This window comes from Durotheca rogersii (genome assembly GCF_024521655.1).
Source record: "Durotheca rogersii strain YMJ 92031201 chromosome Unknown GGS23scaffold_9, whole genome shotgun sequence".
In the NCBI taxonomy this organism is placed as follows: domain Eukaryota; kingdom Fungi; phylum Ascomycota; class Sordariomycetes; order Xylariales; family Xylariaceae; genus Durotheca; species Durotheca rogersii.
Window position 1 is genome coordinate 1,015,488 of NW_026251240.1, and position 18,271 is coordinate 1,033,758.

An 18,271-nucleotide genomic window follows, 5' to 3' on the forward strand; every position below is an offset into this window, starting at 1 on the left:
AGCGGGCGCCGCCTCATGCGGCACGATTGCCGAGTAACTCTGCGCGATATGAACAGGCGGCGGAGGCGCGCGTCGATATATGCGTATGTAAGTGACCAGCATCCATCGAGAGCCGCAAGACCGGATCCCGCATGGGTGGCGCGGATTCGTGAAGAGGGAGAGTGCGAGAGAACGAGAGGAGGGGCAAAGAAAAGGAGGAAGGGGGGCCGCCTATCTATCAACTCCAGGGGTCGATCCAGACATCCGAGATGATGTTCTCTTATCTAGTATTGTCTCAGTCGTCCAATCATGCAGTCGAAGGCCATCTGATATTCGCCCTAGACGGCCCCCCTCCCCCCCAGCATCGACTTTTCGCCAAGTACGCCGTCAGCCAGTCTGCAACCACCCCCGTCCCCCCTATCCCAAACCTTGCTTTTACCTACCTACCTATCTACCATACCTGCTTCTCTACCTACCTTGCCTGCCTTACCTACCTTACCTAGCTTACCTCCCTGCCTCGCCTCTGCCTGCTCGACTGCCTGTGTATACCATGTGAGGTCGTGGTAGTGAGCTGTCGGATAACACATGCGCTTCGAATTCCTATCCGAGGAATGTTGCCTCTGGGCAATGTTCGCCCTGTGCTGACCGACGTATGTCACACCGACAAAATGCCTAATCGGTCGGGAGTCGCCCCCAAATTCGCAGGTGCATCGTATAAACCGCCTCAGGCCCAGATTCTGCTGGCTTTGCCAACCTTATACCTCGTCGCTATCGTCATAAGAGCCATCCCCCTTTCCCCACCCTCCCCCCTAGACCTGCCCATGTGGTAGGAGCTTGAAGCTGTGCGACTGGATTGACCTGGCCTGGGTGGATATCGGGTGTAATGTGCCTGATGCTACCCTTGCTGCGTTCATCATGGTCGTGTGGTGGGATTCTTGCCGAATCCAGGCCACTGTCACTCGACAGTTTGTCTGTTCGCACCTCCTACCCGAGGAGATCGAGCGGCTCGACCGCCCACTAGCCTTTGGCGACGGGCTGACTGACGGAACGTATTGGGAGTGGATCGACGAGAAGGCCAAGCGCATCTTCCTCATCTTGCTGGACTTGGGTGTGCCCGACCAGGTTTTTGGCCTCGTCGACGACAGCTGGGATGACGACGACTTGCCCATCCCGCTCGACCAAATCGAGCGGCTCGATCTCACGGCCACCAAGGACGACAAGGTCGAGAAAAAATTCTACGCTCGCCAGTTTCTCTACCTGCTGAAATTCGTGGAGAAGGGCGACCACGTAGTCTACGAGGACCCTCAAGTCCCGCCCATCGACGTCGTGGACAAGCGCGCCGGATTGAGCCTCAACAGCGTCGTGGACAGGGTCGAGTTGCCAAATCGGCCGGGTGAGATCCTGGCTCGGCGCCGTATCCCAATCAGGACCGGGCCCGGCGCCCTCACAGAGGAGGAGTTCGCCCGGGAAATTAGCCAGACGAGGAATATCGAAAATGGCCACCTCGTGTCTTACTTTGCGTCGTATACTCATCGCGGCCAGGGCTATGTCCTCTTCACGCTGCCTAGCGACTTCAGCCTCAAGTCGCTCCTAGTAACAATGCCGGGATCGGTGAAGTCGTTGGCAAAGCAAGACCGGCGTAATATGCTGATGAACTGGATCCACTGCCTCGTCGACACGCTTTGCTACCTTCATAGCCGCGGTTTATCTCACGGTAACATTAAACCGTCGACAATACTTTTCAACACTGATAACCACATCTTCTTTGCGGACACCGGTCGCTTAAGCATGGAAGCAATAGGGAACACCTCGGAGAAGCCCACATTCGACAAGGAATCTTACGACTACGCTGCCCCTGAACAGTGGTACCGCCCTTCACCTACCCATTCCGCACCGCACCGAAGGAGTACCCTTGTCGCCTCTTCGCCATCAACCTCATCGAATAACTCTACCTTTTCCGGAACTCGGGGGAGTTCGGACGGCAACCACTCGGGGTCGACGTTTCACCCGCATACTCCCTCCCTTAACGCCCAGGCTGCCGACATCTTCTCGCTGGGCTGCGTGATGCTCGAGATACTAAGCCTTCTCATGAAACGCCAGACACGGGCCTTCGCTTCTCACCGAGCCGCAAAACACAAGCAGGCGGGGCGGGGTGGGGCGGTGTTGGATTCATCGTTCCACAAGAACCTCGGGCAAGTCGAGTCCTGGATGGCGGGGCTGGCAAAGGACGCATCAAAAAAGGAGGACCTGGTGTTCCGGGGCGCCGAGCCGATGCTGCAAGTAGTGGCGCGGATGCTGTCGATGGCGCCACACGAGAGGCCGACCGCGCGAGAGGTGGAGCAGTTCACGTACAGGATCCTGACGGAGAACTGCCAGATCACAGAGCCTCACTGCGTCCACCAGTACGGCGGGTGGGACTTCGGGATGGGCGGCTTGAATATCAGCAGAGGAAGCGACGACTTTACTATCGGGACGACGGCGACAATGACGGCGGCAACGGCGATAAGGAGATATAGCGGGTCGTCCCGGCAGGGCTCGTACCGGCCAGCCTCGCGCCGGCCGCCGAGCAGCAGCTCCGCCTGGGAGAGAGGCGTTGTTCCCGGCGAGGGCAGCAGCAGCGGTAGTAGCAATGGCTCCGGCTTCCGTCCCGCGCAAAACACGCGGACGGGCAAGGCGCAAAGCTGGCAGTCTTACATGTGCGAAGGCAGCGCGAGCAGCATCGCCGGCGCCGACTCGACGTAGAGAGGAAGGGCATAGGGTCGCACCCAGGGGACGTGGCAACACAGGCGAGCCGCAGGTAACTCAGAATGATGGGAGGGTGTCGATTAGTCTATGGGTGAAAACAATTATAGGGTCCATTGGGAGTTGTGAGAATGGCCTCTCCACACGGGGAAAAAGAACTCGGCGGCGGCGTTTTTATCTAAGGACCTGTCCTCTCTCGCCCTCCTTGACTAGTTTGGTCCAGCGGAGTCCAGGCGGGCGGCGGATAGCAGGGGACAGGTATACCTATTTCATCTGATCTAGTGTGCGTACAGCTGGCTCGGCCGTGTCGAGCATGTAAATATGATTGATGCCAAGGATTTGGTTGTAGGTTAGGTTGGGTTAGGTAGTTTGGTTGTTTTCGTATATCGGAATGGCGATGACCTCACGCGAAGATACCCGCCTTACCCTGTACCTGTTAGGTACCTACCTTAAGTGCCTCCGTTGTGCCAATATACTCTGATGACATAATTTTCCCAGTGCCGGAGCGGAATTATCCACTGCTCCGTTCCAGGCACTCGGCGAGTTGCGTCAGTACTCATAAGGCGGGTCCCCATAAATTCCCTAACTCGAACCTGGCAAAGGGCTCTCGAAGTTGCTGAGGGCAGCTGCCGCCAAAAAGTACGCAAGTACGTATGTACGTACCCTAACATACCTTCAATTTCCACCTGTCGTTGGCAGCCGTAAAGCTGAGCTCACTATCAGCAACTCCCACTCCCACCACCAGCGCCAGCATTGCCGCCAGCACCACCGCTTCCGCCTCGGGTCTGCGTGCGCTTCTCACTTACCGCCAGGATTATTGATATCCGCCTAGCACAGCAAGCGTTGCTTAGGACTTCCTCTTCCCCGCTGGCGTTCGAATTCCAGACGTCTCTCGACTCGCACCCGTTCGGCTCCCGCCTGATATCGGCCGCGATTCCTATATACGTCTCCGTAGCAGCCTCGACCGCAGCAAACACCCACGCCTGTCCAATATGGCTGCGACGAAGCCGTCTGCGAAGGAGGCGCAATCGCTCGCCAGCACGAACCCGCGAAAAGCGGAAGCTATCTACAAGGACATCATATCTCAGCCGCCGTCGGTCACGTCAGACGCCGCCATCAAAGAGTACGAGACGGCCCTCATCAGCTTAGGGGAGCTGTATCGGGATGAGAAGTGAGCTTGCGTTGCCCCCCCCTCGTTTGCCATCCCACCTCCATCGTCGCTGACGGCTGTACTAGGAACCCTAAGGAACTGGTCAACCTAGTGACCACCAGCCGGACAATACTCTCGAGCTTTGCGAAGGCAAAGACGGCCAAACTGGGTACGTCCACGCCTCTGTATAGCTGCGTTAGAATATCGGCTACTGCCATGGTATGACGTTCTGCCTGCTAATTCCTCGTCTTGCATAGTCCGCCAACTCCTCGATCTCTTCGACGCCATCCCCAACACGACCGATATTCAGATCGCCGTCACCAAGTCATGTATAGAATGGGCTACCTCCGAGAGGCGGAGCTTCTTGCGCCAGAACCTCGAGACCAGGCTCGTCACCTTGTACATGGCTAAGCAGTCGTACTACGATGCCTTGACGCTCATCAACGGCCTCCTCCGGGAGCTCAAGCGTCTCGACGACAAGTTGGTTCTGGTAGAGGTCCAGCTGCTGGAGTCTAGGGTATACCACGCTCTCGGAAACAACTCAAAAGCCCGCGCCGCTCTCACCAGCGCAAGAACGAGCGCTGCTTCCGTGTATACTCCCCCTCTACTGCAGGCGAACCTCGACATGCAGTCGGGCATGCTGCACACCATGGACCAGGACTTCAACACCGCCTACTCGTACTTCATCGAGGCCCTCGACGGCTACCACACCCAGGATGAGCCCGCCAAGGCCACCGCGGCGCTACAGTACATGCTGCTGTGCAAGATTATGCTGAACCTCGTCGACGACGTGAACAACCTGATGGCGTCGAAGCAGGCGCAGAAGTACGCGGGCCAGAACCTCGAGGCGATGAAGGCGATTGCGCGCGCGCACTCGAACCGTTCGCTCGAGGAGTACGAGCGCGCCCTCGCGACGTACCGGTACGAGCTCGGCAGCGACCCCTTCATCCGCAACCACCTGCGGCGGCTGTACGACGCGATGCTGGAGCAGAACCTGATCAAGGTGATTGAGCCGTTCAGCCGGGTCGAGATCGACCACATCGCGCGCATGGTCGGTCTCGACAAGCAGCAGGTCGAGCGCAAGCTCTCGCAGATGATCCTCGATAAGGTCATCATCGGCGTCCTCGACCAGGGCGCCGGGTGCCTCATCATCTTTGACGAGACCGAGCGCGACGAATCGTACGACGCCGCCCTCCAGACCATCGAGAAGCTGAGCAACGTCGTCGACGTCCTCTACACGAACCAGGCTTCGATGCTAGAATAGAAGCAACGGGAGAAGTGGGGTTCTGGAACGGGCCGGGCGGTGTGGCGACGTCGTCTGCCTACGGGGGTTTGCACCGCTATGGCTACGATTACTACTGCCGCTGCTACCTACCACTGGTATCACACGCGTGCGCAGGGGCCGGACAGAAGAAATCCGGGGGCGGCGATGGGGAGAAGGAGGAAGCGGGAAACGCACGTAGACACAGGTACGGAAAAGGGAAGGGGCCGGGAGCGGAACATCCTACTGCGACCGACTGTTGTAATATTACTGCTGCTAGGTAGCGGAACGCGGGCCGAGAAACAAAAAAGAAACACCCTCCCGATGGCAATGGAGAAATGAAAAGAGGGAGAGATCGATCAGAGGGGTCTTGTCAGGTCCGTTCCGAGAGCGTGCTGCGTGTGTGCCGGCGTATGCATGTTAGCGTCCCCTCCTTCTCCAGCCTGCATACCTCCATCTATACCTCGACCACCCCCTCTCTCTGTCTGACTTCCGTAGCCTATAACGCCCGAGACGGTCAACTCGCGGGAGCTAATTCGCGTATTCCATCCTCGAGACGTAGCGATGGTGTGTGTAGTCTTGTATATACATATACGCGGTGTGTGTGTGTCCATAGCTAAGTGGTCAGCCGAGCGCAGGAAACCAAGGGCCTCCTCCTAGCTAGTTCTGTGCCCTCCCCGCCCGGGTGGCCGGCCTGCTGGCGTCACGGCGCCTGCTTCGGGCCCGGGACGTTGGGGGGGGAGGGGGGAGGGGGGAGGGGGGAGCGAGTCGGCGGGAGCGAGTCGGCGGGGGTAAGGGGGGGGAGGGGAAAAAGGGACCGCGTGCGCGTGCGGACGTTTACATGCGAGGAGTGGTGGGAGCAAGTGCTACCGTGGTAGCAGGTAGCAGACGGTCTGGCGACAGCATTCGCTCGCCGCCGGGGCCAACCAGCTCAACTCGCCAACTGACACGGCTGCTACTCGCTCGTCCGGCCGCTCCCGATACTCAGGCACGCGACTCGCGGCGGGATATGGGAGCAAGAAGAACGTCGTATTGCACCCCCCCCTTCCCTCCCGCCATCCCTTCCGGCCTGCCCGTCCGTCTATATACAGTATGCATATACATCTGTGTTACATGTGTGCGCGGCGTGTTCTCGCCGAAGCAGCAGCCAATGCGAGCTCTCTTCTTCGAAATCCCGCGTCCGTCGGCGGATATGCGGTGCGTGCGTTTGATTGTGTGTGTATCCTCGAGCGGGTAGTTAGGTTAGGTTGTGTGTGTGTGTGTGTGTGTTTGGGTATCCGCATCTCTCCGCAGCAAAAGCAGACTAGCCAAGCTCTATCTGTCGCCATTCCAGCTTTCCCCTCTTCCCCCTCTTCTTCTTCTTCTTCAAACCGCCTCCCCCTGCGCCTCAGATTCCCTCTCGCCCGCTCTCGCCCTCTCCTGCCTCCTCGCCCTCGTTCTCTCCCTAGCTACCCCGTTATCCCTCTTTCCCCACCCGTCTCTTCTGGCCCCGTCCACGCCGTTGACACCGCCCGCCGCCCGCCGCCTCTCCTCCCCGATGATCAGCGCGAACACGCGCTTAGCGAGGTCCCGCGCTTCCCAAGGACAGCCGTCGCCGTCTCCCCGCTTCTCCTCCGCCACCCGGAACGCGTGCACCACCTCGAGATGCCACGGCGCGAGAACCATGCGCGCACCCCGGGCCGCTACCTCCTTGCCTAGCAGGGCTGTGTCGACCGCCCACCGCGCCGCCCGCGACGGCAGCCCGCACTGTCGCTGGAACCGCAACGGGTCCGCCTGCCGCAGCTGCAATAGAGCATCTAGACGCGCCCAGTGGGCGCGCGTCCACTGTGGTGGTGGCGGTAACGGCTCCTCCTCGGCGGCGGAACCCGGATTTAGATTGACAGTGGCGGGGGCTGCGATAGAGGTAGCGCTAGTAGTAGTCGTAGTAACGGAAGGGTGTGACGTCTCTACTGCGGGGTCATGATTTCTGTCGTCAATATGGACGTTTGGCTCTGTGGTTTGGGGGGGGTCAACGGTGGCATCGCTAGTAGCGGTGAGGACGTTATGGTGGTCATTGTCGTAAGCGGTTGGAGCATCGCGGAAGGACGCAGAGGAAGCGGTGGCTGGAAAAGCCGTTGACACTTTCTCCCTTGCTCTAGGGACGCCCGGTTGCAGGATCGGGCCCTGGAAGAAGGTGTTAACCTCGCCGCCCGCGCTGCCATTTTGTTGCCTTGCCGCCTGCATTTGGGCCTGGACCGGGGGAGGAAGGGAGGCACCCGTGAAAGCGACGACCCGGCCCGGCGTTGTAGGCTTCATCGGGGAACGGAAACACGACTTGGAAGGTGAGAGCGTCCTATCCCACCGCGAAGGCTTTTCCCTCGGCGGGAGGCGCTCGTAGTCTGTGTCATCCGTCATGCGGGAAGATTCCATATCATCGCTTGGTACTTGAAGAGAGCTATCATCTGCTTCACTCCTGTTGGCGGACGGCGGGCCCGTTTGGAATAGCGACGAGCCAGATTGACCAGGGCGCGGTGTAAAATTCCGCTTCTGCGCGATGGGCGGATACATTTGCGACTCGGGAGTCGAGGACTGGGGTGACACTGGAGATTCAGGCTCAGGCGAGTGTGATGGTGCTGGTGACGGTGAGGGGGGGGGCGAGGGAGAAGGCGCTTCGTAGGTATCGGGAACTGTGTTGTCCGAAGGCAAGGCGCCAGCAGGTGAGGGCAGATCAACCCGTCGATCCAGACTTGGTTGAAATTCCTTCTGCGGAATCGAGGAGAAAAGCCCTGTGGACCATAGTGATCGCTGTGGTTCCCTAGGCGGCGGCAGTCTTCCAAGCGCAGGTTGAGGAGCCCTCTCTGCCCTGCGGGTTGTATCCGCTGGCTCGGGCCGAGGGTTCTTCTGGGGCAACGCTGCCGGTGATGAGAAGAAGCTCATGATATCGAATCCGCCGAAAAGGCGAGACTTGGTGGGCGGAGGCTTCTGCTGGGTAGTTGGGGCATCGTCGGTTCTCTGGGCCAATATCGAATACTCGGAGGCGTCTACCGGCACTGTTGCCCTTCCCCGCGCTTCTATCTCTGGACTCGTAATTTGCTGCTGCGGCTCTGCCCTTGCTTTAGTGCCAGAATCAACATGTAGTTCGCCTTCCAGCTCATCATGCGACTCGTAGTAGGGGTCATCTTGCGGGTGGTCGTATGGGTCGTCTGGTTCGTGTTGCGGTTGGTCGTCTAGTTCACCTTGTGGATGGTCTTCCGGTTCATCTCGCGGCTTCTCTTGTGGTATAGCTTGCGGTTCATCTCGTAGTTCGACTCGTGGTTTAAGCGGATGGGGTAGGCTTTGGGTGACCTTCGGTGTCTCGGGTTTCCTTTCCTTCGCCCTAGGTTGGGAATTCAAGGACCGTCGTCTGGGAAGCTCTGCTGCCACGTCCTCCACCTCGCTCTGTGCGCTCTCCTCAATCTCTATTTGAGAAGGACTCGCAATTTTGTCTTGGTAGATTAGTCGCCTGCTGGTCCTCCTCCAGGGGCTTGGGATCTTACTTCGCCGGGCGGACAAGCCATCCGGCTGGGGTGTAGCTTTTGCCGGCTCCGGTTTCTCGGGACTTGGACGCGATGCCTCAAAATCCCATATATCATCTTCTTCCGCTTCGTATTCTCGAACTGCGCCGTTATCTTCGTCCCCTTCTAGCCGTTTCTCGACCATCCCCCTAGGTTCGAGGGTGTCTGTATCCATAGCCGCTCCTTGGCTCTCATTAAAGAACCGGGAGGCAAAATCTCTGGAGTTTTGCGGACCTACGGGTCGTAAGTCTGGCTGCTGGTTTGGTCCTTGTTGACGGTTTTCGCTATCTGCGACCCAACTCTGATCATCTTCACTTGGAAGCGCTCTAGTTGAACTGGTTACCGACGGGGCGGCAGCAGAGTGATCACGCTGAGACCGGTCGTTGTTGGTGCCATATGCAGATTTCTTCAATGCCTCGGTCTCTGAGTAATCCGGCCGATCCGGACCAAACGGATCCTCGAAGCTGCCGATGACCATGCCATGAGGCAGTCGGCCGCCTTGAGAGAAGCTGGGTGGTGCTTGTTGAGCGAGAGTTGAGTTTAAGTTAAACGGAAATCGGGCACTAGACTGGGCAGTGATGTTAGGGTTGGGTCGGGCTAGCAAGCCTGCCGTTGACGACTGTCCAATATGATCATTACCGGTAGACCCTCTGAAAGGACTGCCAAGGCTGCTTTCGCGGCCCTCGGGGGAGGATCTGTCTGACATTACATTCTGGAGAGTTCGTCCGACCCGTACAATAGGCGATAGGGATGGTCTGTGACCCAAGGGGGGTTCCAAGGACTTGGGCGGCTCTGAGGGCGCTCTGCTAGAAGGAGGTAGTTGAGGAGAAGACTGCTGTAACCCTGGCGTATTGTTCGCCTCTTGGCTTAATTGTGAAGGCACTGGGTTCATCGCGCGTGGCCGGTTTATAACGGGTGGCGAAGATCGAATGCCTGCGTTAGAAGAAGGGCCAGCTTCGGCTTCAGCCTCCGCCAGCGTATCTACACTATCACTTTGTCCCCTCTTAGAGCCGGCATTCGAAGACGACGTATCTGCTGGGGTGGGCAGTCTGCTCGACCCGAAATTGGATCCCACGCTCCTATTAACCGAACTGCTTTGACCCTGAGAAGCGGGGACATCTACCTCCTCCGCTGGATCGGCCGTACGAGTTGCTGGCTTTGGGGTAGCAGCTGCGAGAAGGGCTTCGGATATCTTAGAAAATGAATCATCGTACACACCCGGGCTTCCATGTGCCGGGGCAACGGAGGCCGGCTTCGTGGGCAACCGTCCGGGGGTTGCTGCTTCGAGAATACTATCCGGAATGCTGGAGAAGGAGTCATCCATATGGGGCACTTTGACAGCGAAAATTTGCCGGTTGAGCGGAAGAGGCTTTTGTCTTCCTTGCTGGCCCTTACTGACTTCTCCTAGCGAGCCATTTGACATGCTGGCCTCGTTGTCGCCTGCCATCGGGATATCCGCTCTCGGCCGTGCCGGCGATGGGTGGGCATCTTCCGATTGAGTGCTTTTTCGCCAGGATTCGAGAGTTTGGTTGATTATCATGTTTGTTTCTTCGCCCATCTCCGGGGGGTCTGAAGGAATACCGTTCGTGTTCGCTTGGAACGACGCTTGAAAGGAGGGAAGAGATTCTACAGCTATCATGCTGAAGTCAGAGGCGTGTGCAAGAGTGTCCTGTCCGCTGCGGGGGATATCGTCTATATCCTCTAGGTTGGATTCCGAGTCGCTACGGGGCTCCATCGCTGGGTAGTTATCGCTCACATCGTCCTCGATATCGTCTGTGCGCTCTTCCAGGTGAGGCGATCCTAGTTCTCGTCGCTTGAGATCCGGGTCATGTGAGTCGGATGTGTTCGCCGATATAGGTGCCCTGCCTCTCGGTCTCGTAGAAGCCATAGGGGTTTCCTCGTAGTCGTCAAGCATCTCTTGCTGAGCATCGGCGTCGTCTATAACATCCGACGTCGGTACTGGGGCGGAAGATGGCAGCTGCCTTAAGTTTCCTTGGATTGTGTTAGCCGCACGACTCCTAGATTTGTTATCCGTATCTGCAGGTGTAGAGATCTCTTCCGAGACTGGTGTCTTCCGCGGGCGGCCGCGCTTTCTCTTCGGCTCGTTGGTCGACGGCTGCGACGATGGCACAGCTTGTGTCTTGGAAGATGCATTCTTAGGTGTCCTTCGAGGCTTCGGCCTCGGTTTGGGTGTAACTCCCGCGTCCGCCGTGATTGACTCATCGCCTAATAAGCCAGCTTCGGATTCCGGGTCGCTTCGTGGGCGCGTTGCTCGAGCAGGCTTTTGCAAAGGTGTTCCAGCCCTCTTCTTGCCTCTCGGCATGGGAGTACCGTTGCTTATGCGGCGCGGTCGGCCCCGCGGTCGCGGTGTCTCGCCATCTACTAGTTCGTCATTCAACGGCACGGTTGTGGTCGTGGCAGCCTCTCTGCGGTGGTCGCCTCGTATAGGAGAGGATGACTGGAAGAGCCTGCGGTTGAGGGCCCGGTTGAGTCCCCGCTTCAGAGCCTCTTCGGCCTCGACGGTAACGAGGAGCTTACGCGGCGAGAGATCATTGCCGACATCGAGTTCGAAGATACGCTTTCTAGGCGACCTTTTGATCGGAGAGGTCCTCCTCGGCGTGATGCTATGTCGCGAGATGGAGATTGTCGAGGGATCCTCGATCGGGTAGGTATTCCTCGCGGTGCGTAGCGTATGGGGACGCGCAGAGCTCGGGGGTTCGTCGCCCAGCGGATCGGGAGACGAGCCGTCAGACATGGCTAACCTATGGTGACGTCGCGAGCGAGTGAATGTCCATAATACCAGCGACGGCGAGAAGCGACGGCTCCAGTGTTGCCGGTATAAGCTCCCACATCTACCAGAGGGCCAGGAGATAGGCGTGCGGTCGGCAGCGCATTGAGATTTGGGTGATGTTGCGTTCGGTCGTATGTGCCGGCTGCGATTGGGTGGATGGACAGGTGCATGCAAGGGCGTTACCGCTCGACTCCAGAACCCGATAAATAATAAACAAATCCATCATCTCAGTACCCGCAGAATCGATACTTAGGTACATAATGTAGTAATCAGCAAGAGGGGGCAGTTAAGAAGCTTGGACCACCAGAGAGATCAAAGTGGGCATACTCATAAATGAGTGAGGTCCATAATTCTCACAGCCTCATGCTGTCCCTACGTGGCTTGACCGTTGCATGCGCCAAGTGAATACCTATATATAAGTGTTCGTAGTCAATGTGCTTCCTACCACGTCTCCGGTGGCGCAATTGGTTAGCGCGTCTGACTGTTAATCAGGAGGTTGAAAGATCGAGACTTTCCCGGAGAGGCTCTGCTCTTAACTTTTTTCTCCTTCTCATCCTCCCTCTACCCTCTGCTGTCACGAGCACTTGGTTCGTTTCTTATTTTAAGGATAGGTATATCGCATTGCTGGCTGCCGAAACGAAATGTATCCAGCACTCGGAAGCCAGTCCCGGACGTCCAGCGCAGAAAGTGTTCCAACAATGATCATCCCCCACAGAGTTACTTTAAACGATATATAGCTATTAGAGCAAGTACGTAAGGAATCCATACGATTCCTAGTAGAATGTAACCTGTTCAAGATCTAGCGAGAACCATGTGCGCTTTCTGCTGCAACTGGCTGAAACTAAATTACTTGTCCAGAGGACATAACAGATATTGAGCGGAGTAATGTGTAAGATGCGCAAATAGAAGGAGGAAGCTGTCGAGAAGTTACCGATCCGAGACCGATAGCGCTAGAGCGAAACTGCAAGGCCCTGCCTACCTCTAATACTAATAGATATTAGGTAACCTATATCAATGCAAAAGAGTGCATGAGCATTGTGACTCTCGGAGAGGCTTTACATCTCCACAACTGGGGACGTTTGTCTTGATTATATGCGCAATGATCATGAGCCTAATCCGACGTCTTATGTCTAGGCGCAAGCCGAGTTTCCAACACTAGTCAAGACTAGGACGACAGAAGAGGGCAAGCACGAACGTATGTTATCTTCTAATGGCACCCACTCGCTCGTAGACAGCTGGTTTATATCGTCGTTTCTTACCAAGTCGGTTAGGGATTACGTCGAGTACTCAGGCGGGGCACCCGACAGCAAGAATCAGAACAGCGAGTTTTTTTTTTTACGTGCTAGGGAAGATGATGTTTCCAAGAGACTGTAACAGTGGCGCAGAGATTCGATAACGGAGCAGGGCACTTTCTCCCGTGTCCCGTTGACCGCACAGCGACAATACTCTCTACCGCGCTGGGGACAACTTCGAGGACAAGCATATGGGTAGGTAGGTATAGACTAAAAGGTAACAAGATCTCGGAAAGTCAGGAACCGAAGCGTCCGCAAGCTTTATGAATATACTTAGCTGCGAGCGTATGGAGGCGTAGCTTGCCGCCTACTGCTAGGTGCGTCACGCAACGGGTAGGCATGCATGATGCATACGTAGGCAGTTAGATGCTAGCTGGGGGTAGACCGTATGCTGCGAGAGCGGGAGATAAGCGTTCCGACGAAGGCTCCGAGATGTGGGAGATAATAATAAGGCTGGGAGATGGCTCTGCGCTTAGGTTGGAAGCTTTCTCAGCTGTTGGCTGCCCTCTGGGTTTAGATTGTGGTCTTATAGCGAAAACGGTTGATCCCTAGAGCTCGTTGATCATGTCGATCAGCTTCGAATGTCATCTCAAGACGTGTGGGATGCCAAAACGGGGGGCGGGGGAAGGCTTCGGGATTAAGATGGAAAGAGGGGGAATGTGCCTGCATATGTAAATGAGTAGAGGGAGAACACAGCGGGTTTGGGAAACCCTTCGAGTCGTGAGCACACATTGGAATGGATCTTGGGTCAAAGGCCCACTTGAGAGACAATTATTTACACCCATGTCTGAGTTACCTAGTTGCGAGACCTGCCCAGACTTGCCCACGTAAATGGGCAACTCTGGGTTATCGACGATAAGGGCACGCTCCCTTTGCCTATGGGTTGACCATCACCACAGAGGGCTTTAGGGGATAAGAGATTCGTGTTCGATTTATTACCTATTATTTCGTTTCAGCGGCATCTGCTCCTGATTGAGGAAGGGTTACTAGGATGTACCTACCTACCTGCCTAAGGTTAAGTACTTAATGCTAGGAGGTGAGGTAAGAGGTAAGTAGGTACCTACCTCCTGCACTACTGTGTACCTGCACCACCGCCTGCACGATGTGGTGTTACGCGAGGTACATGGTACCTACCTACAGCCTCCAGACGTACCCACCTACCTGATACCTACCTAAGTACCTACCTAGGTACATCCTGATTTTACGCGCAGACGAACCTCGATACGTACACAGTACCTCTCTCGCGGCGTGTGCTAGCCCTCTACAGCGGAAGCTCAAATGATCAACAGTGGGTTTTCGGAGACCACAGAAGGCGTAGGGCGGGCTTTGTTGTAGCACTATACTACCTGGGTTAGGTACCTATGTATCCAGGTACATGGTGGTTGGAGCTGAGACAAGTACCTCCTGTAACTTGCCCGTAGCCTGCCTACCTGACATTTGTCGGCTTTATTCCGCTTCTCTCAGCTTCACCTACACCCGCACAACATACACCACACCACACACCACACCATAACCCATTGACTGCCCGCAATTCCTCCCTCGGCATCTTCTCACCTCTTACCTCTCTTCCTTAACCCTTCCCCCTTCCGTCTGAATGCCCCGTGCTTCGTCTTCGGCCTGAACACACGGGGGAGAAGCGAAGTAGACGCCGCTGTGTAAGGCGCCATCTGCCACGCCCGCGACCTGGGTATTATTTTTACATTTCTCTCTCCGATCACTGCGCACCCTCTCAGCCAACCATCCACCTACCCAACTCTGCCCGACCCCTGCTGTCGACGTTCTTCTGCTCCTTCTCCATCCTCTTTTCTTGCTTGGGTTTGGCCGGTAGAAATTTCCAGCGCTCCCGGCAGACAGAAATTCCATTTACTAAGTCTCGCACATTTCCTGCCTGTCCCTATGGCCGCCGCCGACTCTGCCCAGTCGTCGGCTCTGGCGGCTATCTCCAGTAAAGGTGGCCGTGCCTCCCCTCCTGCCCCCTCGAAGCGCGACAAGAAGCGCCAGGTGGTGAACGACCGCCTAGCCATCCTAGCAGACAAGTTCAGTCGCGACAAGGACAAGCACTACCGCGATGAGCTCCACAAGATCCAGATCGACGTGAATCTCGTTGGCCGGGTCAATCCCTATGCCGAGCGGCCACTGGACGCAATCGACCGCGAGTATCGCGACATCCAACAGACCGCGAATGCCCAGCATGCCGCAAGTGCCAGTGGGAACGGTAGCCCGAAGCGCAGTCTGCTTGAAATGGCAGGCCCAACCTTCTCCGAATGGGTTCACCAGATCGAGGACCTAGTCGAACATCGCGACTACGAGATGACTTGCCAGAAGGTGTGTTCCCGCTTAATTCGTCCTTGTTACGCGGTGCGTGGGATCGTCTGCTAATTTCCCTCAGATCGAGTATGAGAGAAAACTCCGAGAGCACCACAAGACCCGCGCCTACAAGGTAGAACTAGCTAAGCGCGAACACAAGACCCTTTCCAACACCCTGCGAGACCGCCTTATCAACGCCATCAGCTCCAAGAAGTACCGATTAGGCAAGGAGAAGGAAGCGCTCGAAATCTCCGACAGCTCCGCCTTGCTCCTGCACCCGAGCCAATTCAGTCTGACCAACCCCTCGAGCCCTGGCGGAACGCACGGAAAACGAAACACCCGATTGCGACGAGAGATGGAGGAACTTCCAGGCTTCTCCGATAGCAAGAAGAGAAAGAGGAACGGAGCAGACGAAGACGGGTCGCCTGCTCCCAAGCGAGGGGCTTTGGACAGCTCTAATACCACCCCGTTCTGGTCTAGCGAGAGGGTAAGGGGTCTACGGAAGGAGACAGGACCAGTATACAGCATCGAGAAGCTCTTTACGGATAGGGAACTCGCCATGACGTACAACGCCGCAGCTCTGGCTGCCTATAAGCATCTGCTGACACGCCGCGACACGAACGGAAACATCCTTCCTTCGCCCGACGAGAGTGTCGTTGGTAACGGTGATGTAAATGACGACGACGAAGGCCAGTCTGCGGTTACTATGGAGCGACAGCCCTCTCACGCTACGCGAAGCACCCGAGGTGGACATGGCCAACAGAACTACTATGATGATCAAGTGCTGGGAATCGAAGCCCTGGCTAGTTTTGATTTTCCAGGCAACCTCGACAAAGTCTCGGGTTATGAGCCGAAGCTTCCTCCGCTCATTCACTCGCAGTATTCGAAGGCATATAGGAGGGAGGAGTCTAATGCACCTCCTCCTGCTCACGACGCTGATAGAGACAGGGATCTTGCAGTGATGAAGTTGTTCAAGACTTTTCAGGCCCGACACGGTGTCGGCGCCAACCTCGACGTGAACAACCCGGGTCGCAAGTTGCTCGAGGCTTTTGCGCCGCCGCTCCACGAGAGCAAATACGTGGCTTATACCCAGGGTCCGCGACCCCCGTTCGAGAATCTGACAGAATCCCTGGGCATCCAAGAGAGCGATCTGAGGGAGGAGCCACCCAACGCTGAGCCGCCTGCTCCCGAGAGCGCGGCGGCTGCGAAGGACTCTCCCGCCGCCGTGCCGGCCAAGGGCTCTCCGGCAGTAGGCGCTAAGGAGTCTCCGGCCGGCGTGCCGATGAGCAGACAGAGCAGTCTCGGAGGCGCTGCGATGAGTCGATCGGGTAGCGCCCGAGGCAAGCGCAAGTGATCGCGAGTATTTGGATCGGATCGATTCGGGCGTTGACCGGGGGAGGCGAGAGGAGAGTATATGATGGAGCCTTCTCTTGGATGTGTGCGGTCGTCGAGGTCGACGCCGCGCGCATAAGTACATAACAACATGCATGCATGCATCCCTAGTCGATCACGACGTGAGGACTAGGGCCACAGGGATAGGCGGGCGTTCACTAGCGGTTTGACGATGATTATTCCCGGCGGGGACACAGCGAAGGAGAACGAAGGAAAAGCACCACGTTAGGTTACACCAGACGAGCGGTTTGGCACACATGTAAATAGATGACAAACGCCCATATTGCGAGCTCTTCATTCGATACAATCTACTCTGAACTATGCTGCGCTACGATGTGACACGTAGATATTCCCGTCGACGCGCACCTGTGCCGGCCGCAGTAGAGCGGTAGCGGGGACGCGGAGCCTCGGGCGCGTCTAGGGCCCGAAGACGAGGGCGCGAACCTCGATGCTCTCGCGCGGCTCGGCGTCGGGGGGGGTCCTGGGGTCCTCGAAGGCGGTGTGCGGGGTGCGCCCGCGGCTGGGCACGGCGGCGTCGGGGGCGAGGGCGGCGCTGTCGAAGCACTCGAGGAGGAGGCGCTCGTCGGGGCGGACGCCGCTGGCGTAGTACCAGCGTTGGGTGGGGTGGTAGGCGACGGCGGCGGTCTCGCCGACGTAGCCGGGAGGGGTGGCGATGGGGGCGGCGGCGGCGGCGGTGGCGGCGAGCGGGTAGCGGTGCTCGACGGGGATGAGGTCGCGGGCGTCGTCGACGGAGGCGCCGGACGCGAAGGCGAGCGGGCGCTCGGCGACGGGCCCGCGGGTCAGGGGGCGCCAGACGTTGACGATGCGGTAGCGGCACCGGCGGAGGTCGGGGTCGGGGGCGCCGGGGGGGAAGGAGAAGGAGGCGGCCGACGGCGGCGACGACAGGTGGAACCGCGCGCGGCGCGCGGCGCCGGCGGCCGTCTGGTCCACGTGCACCTCGAAGACGGGGCGGCGCGGGGCGGCGGCGTCGGCGCGCCGCACGGTGTGGTCGAAGATCAGCACGCGGGTGCTGCCGGGGACGCGCCGCAGCAGCAGCCGCGCCACCTCCGGGTAGTACAGCCGCCGGACCGACGCGTCGTCGGCGAAGCCGCTCCCCGGGGCCGAGTCCTCGAGCGACGGCGCGAGCCCCGACACCAGCTCGAACCCGTCGCGGTCGAGCGTGAAGGCGGCCTCGCGCCCGCGGATGTCGGCGATGAGGACCGCCCGCGCGTCCACGCCCAGGTTCCGCGGCCCCCCGTCCACGTGGTTCACCACCTTGACGCCGGGCGCCGGGCGCGAGGCGAAGTTGAGCGTCGCGGTCACGGGCCCGCGGGGCACGGGGTCAGGCGCGGGGGAGATGTCTTCGGCTGGGATGGTCATGGTGGCTGGTGGAGCTGAGATACCTGGTGGGTGGGTGGGTGCGAGAGCGCGAGTAGGTAGAGGCTGTCTAGGTGCGATGGCTAAAGCTGTCGAGGGTGAGCGCTTTGTGTGCGAGAGGAATCTAGGTGGGCCTGCCTTCGACTTGGACGTCGGACGTAGCTTTATATAGACGCGGCGCTCAACACGTTGCTTGTGGTCGTCGCTGGCACGACAGAGTTCGACCGCAGCACCCCATCCTCGCCGCGGCGAGAGGCGTGCAGGTCGAGGTAGGGTTTCAACGCGGGTCGACGCTCCGAAGAGCGAGGTCGTCGAGCACACCATCTTCCCCAACGGCTCGATCACGAGCTCGCCAGAGCGCGCAAGACGCAGCTCGAGATCACGAGCGCATGGGCTCGCAGGGACGTGTAAGATGGCGTTGGATGGGACCGACGGGCCGGATGGATG

General features: G+C 58.1%; 5 protein-coding genes and 1 non-coding gene across 6 annotated transcripts; 4 read left to right on the forward strand and 2 right to left on the reverse strand.

The window, feature by feature from the left end:
- The first annotated feature begins 392 nt into the window (after positions 1-392).
- On the forward strand, positions 393-3,153 carry GGS23DRAFT_567381 (kinase-like domain-containing protein). The gene has a single exon (XM_051516331.1). It carries the CDS (start codon positions 895-897, stop codon positions 2,719-2,721), a length of 1,827 nt encoding a protein of 608 aa, XP_051372218.1. The 5' UTR covers positions 393-894; the 3' UTR covers positions 2,722-3,153.
- Positions 3,154-3,293: 140 nt separating this feature from the next.
- Positions 3,294-5,835, forward strand: GGS23DRAFT_567382 (PCI-domain-containing protein). The gene is made up of 3 exons (XM_051516332.1): positions 3,294-3,892; positions 3,958-4,040; positions 4,129-5,835. Exons 1-3 carry the CDS (start codon positions 3,714-3,716, stop codon positions 5,133-5,135), a joined length of 1,269 nt encoding a protein of 422 aa, XP_051372219.1. The 5' UTR covers positions 3,294-3,713; the 3' UTR covers positions 5,136-5,835.
- Positions 5,836-6,190: 355 nt separating this feature from the next.
- On the reverse strand, positions 6,191-11,840 carry GGS23DRAFT_567384 (uncharacterized protein). The gene has a single exon (XM_051516333.1). It carries the CDS (start codon positions 11,418-11,420, stop codon positions 6,498-6,500), a length of 4,923 nt encoding a protein of 1,640 aa, XP_051372220.1. The 5' UTR covers positions 11,421-11,840; the 3' UTR covers positions 6,191-6,497.
- A 65-nt stretch (positions 11,841-11,905) lies between these two features.
- GGS23DRAFT_t50 lies at positions 11,906-11,979 on the forward strand. The gene has a single exon. It is a non-coding gene; the product is annotated as a tRNA-Asn (tRNA).
- A 2,183-nt stretch (positions 11,980-14,162) lies between these two features.
- Positions 14,163-16,766, forward strand: GGS23DRAFT_567388 (Sds3-like-domain-containing protein). The gene is made up of 2 exons (XM_051516334.1): positions 14,163-15,073; positions 15,138-16,766. The coding sequence occupies exons 1-2, from the start codon at positions 14,645-14,647 to the stop codon at positions 16,407-16,409; spliced, it is 1,701 nt and encodes a 566-aa protein (XP_051372221.1). The 5' UTR covers positions 14,163-14,644; the 3' UTR covers positions 16,410-16,766.
- GGS23DRAFT_537627 (uncharacterized protein) lies at positions 16,637-18,020 on the reverse strand. Its single transcript, XM_051514783.1, has 2 exons — positions 17,963-18,020; positions 16,637-17,913 (listed from the first exon to the last, which is right to left on the reverse strand). Exon 2 carries the CDS (start codon positions 17,825-17,827, stop codon positions 16,865-16,867), a length of 963 nt encoding a protein of 320 aa, XP_051372222.1. The 5' UTR covers positions 17,828-17,913; positions 17,963-18,020; the 3' UTR covers positions 16,637-16,864.
- Positions 18,021-18,271: the final 251 nt, after the last annotated feature.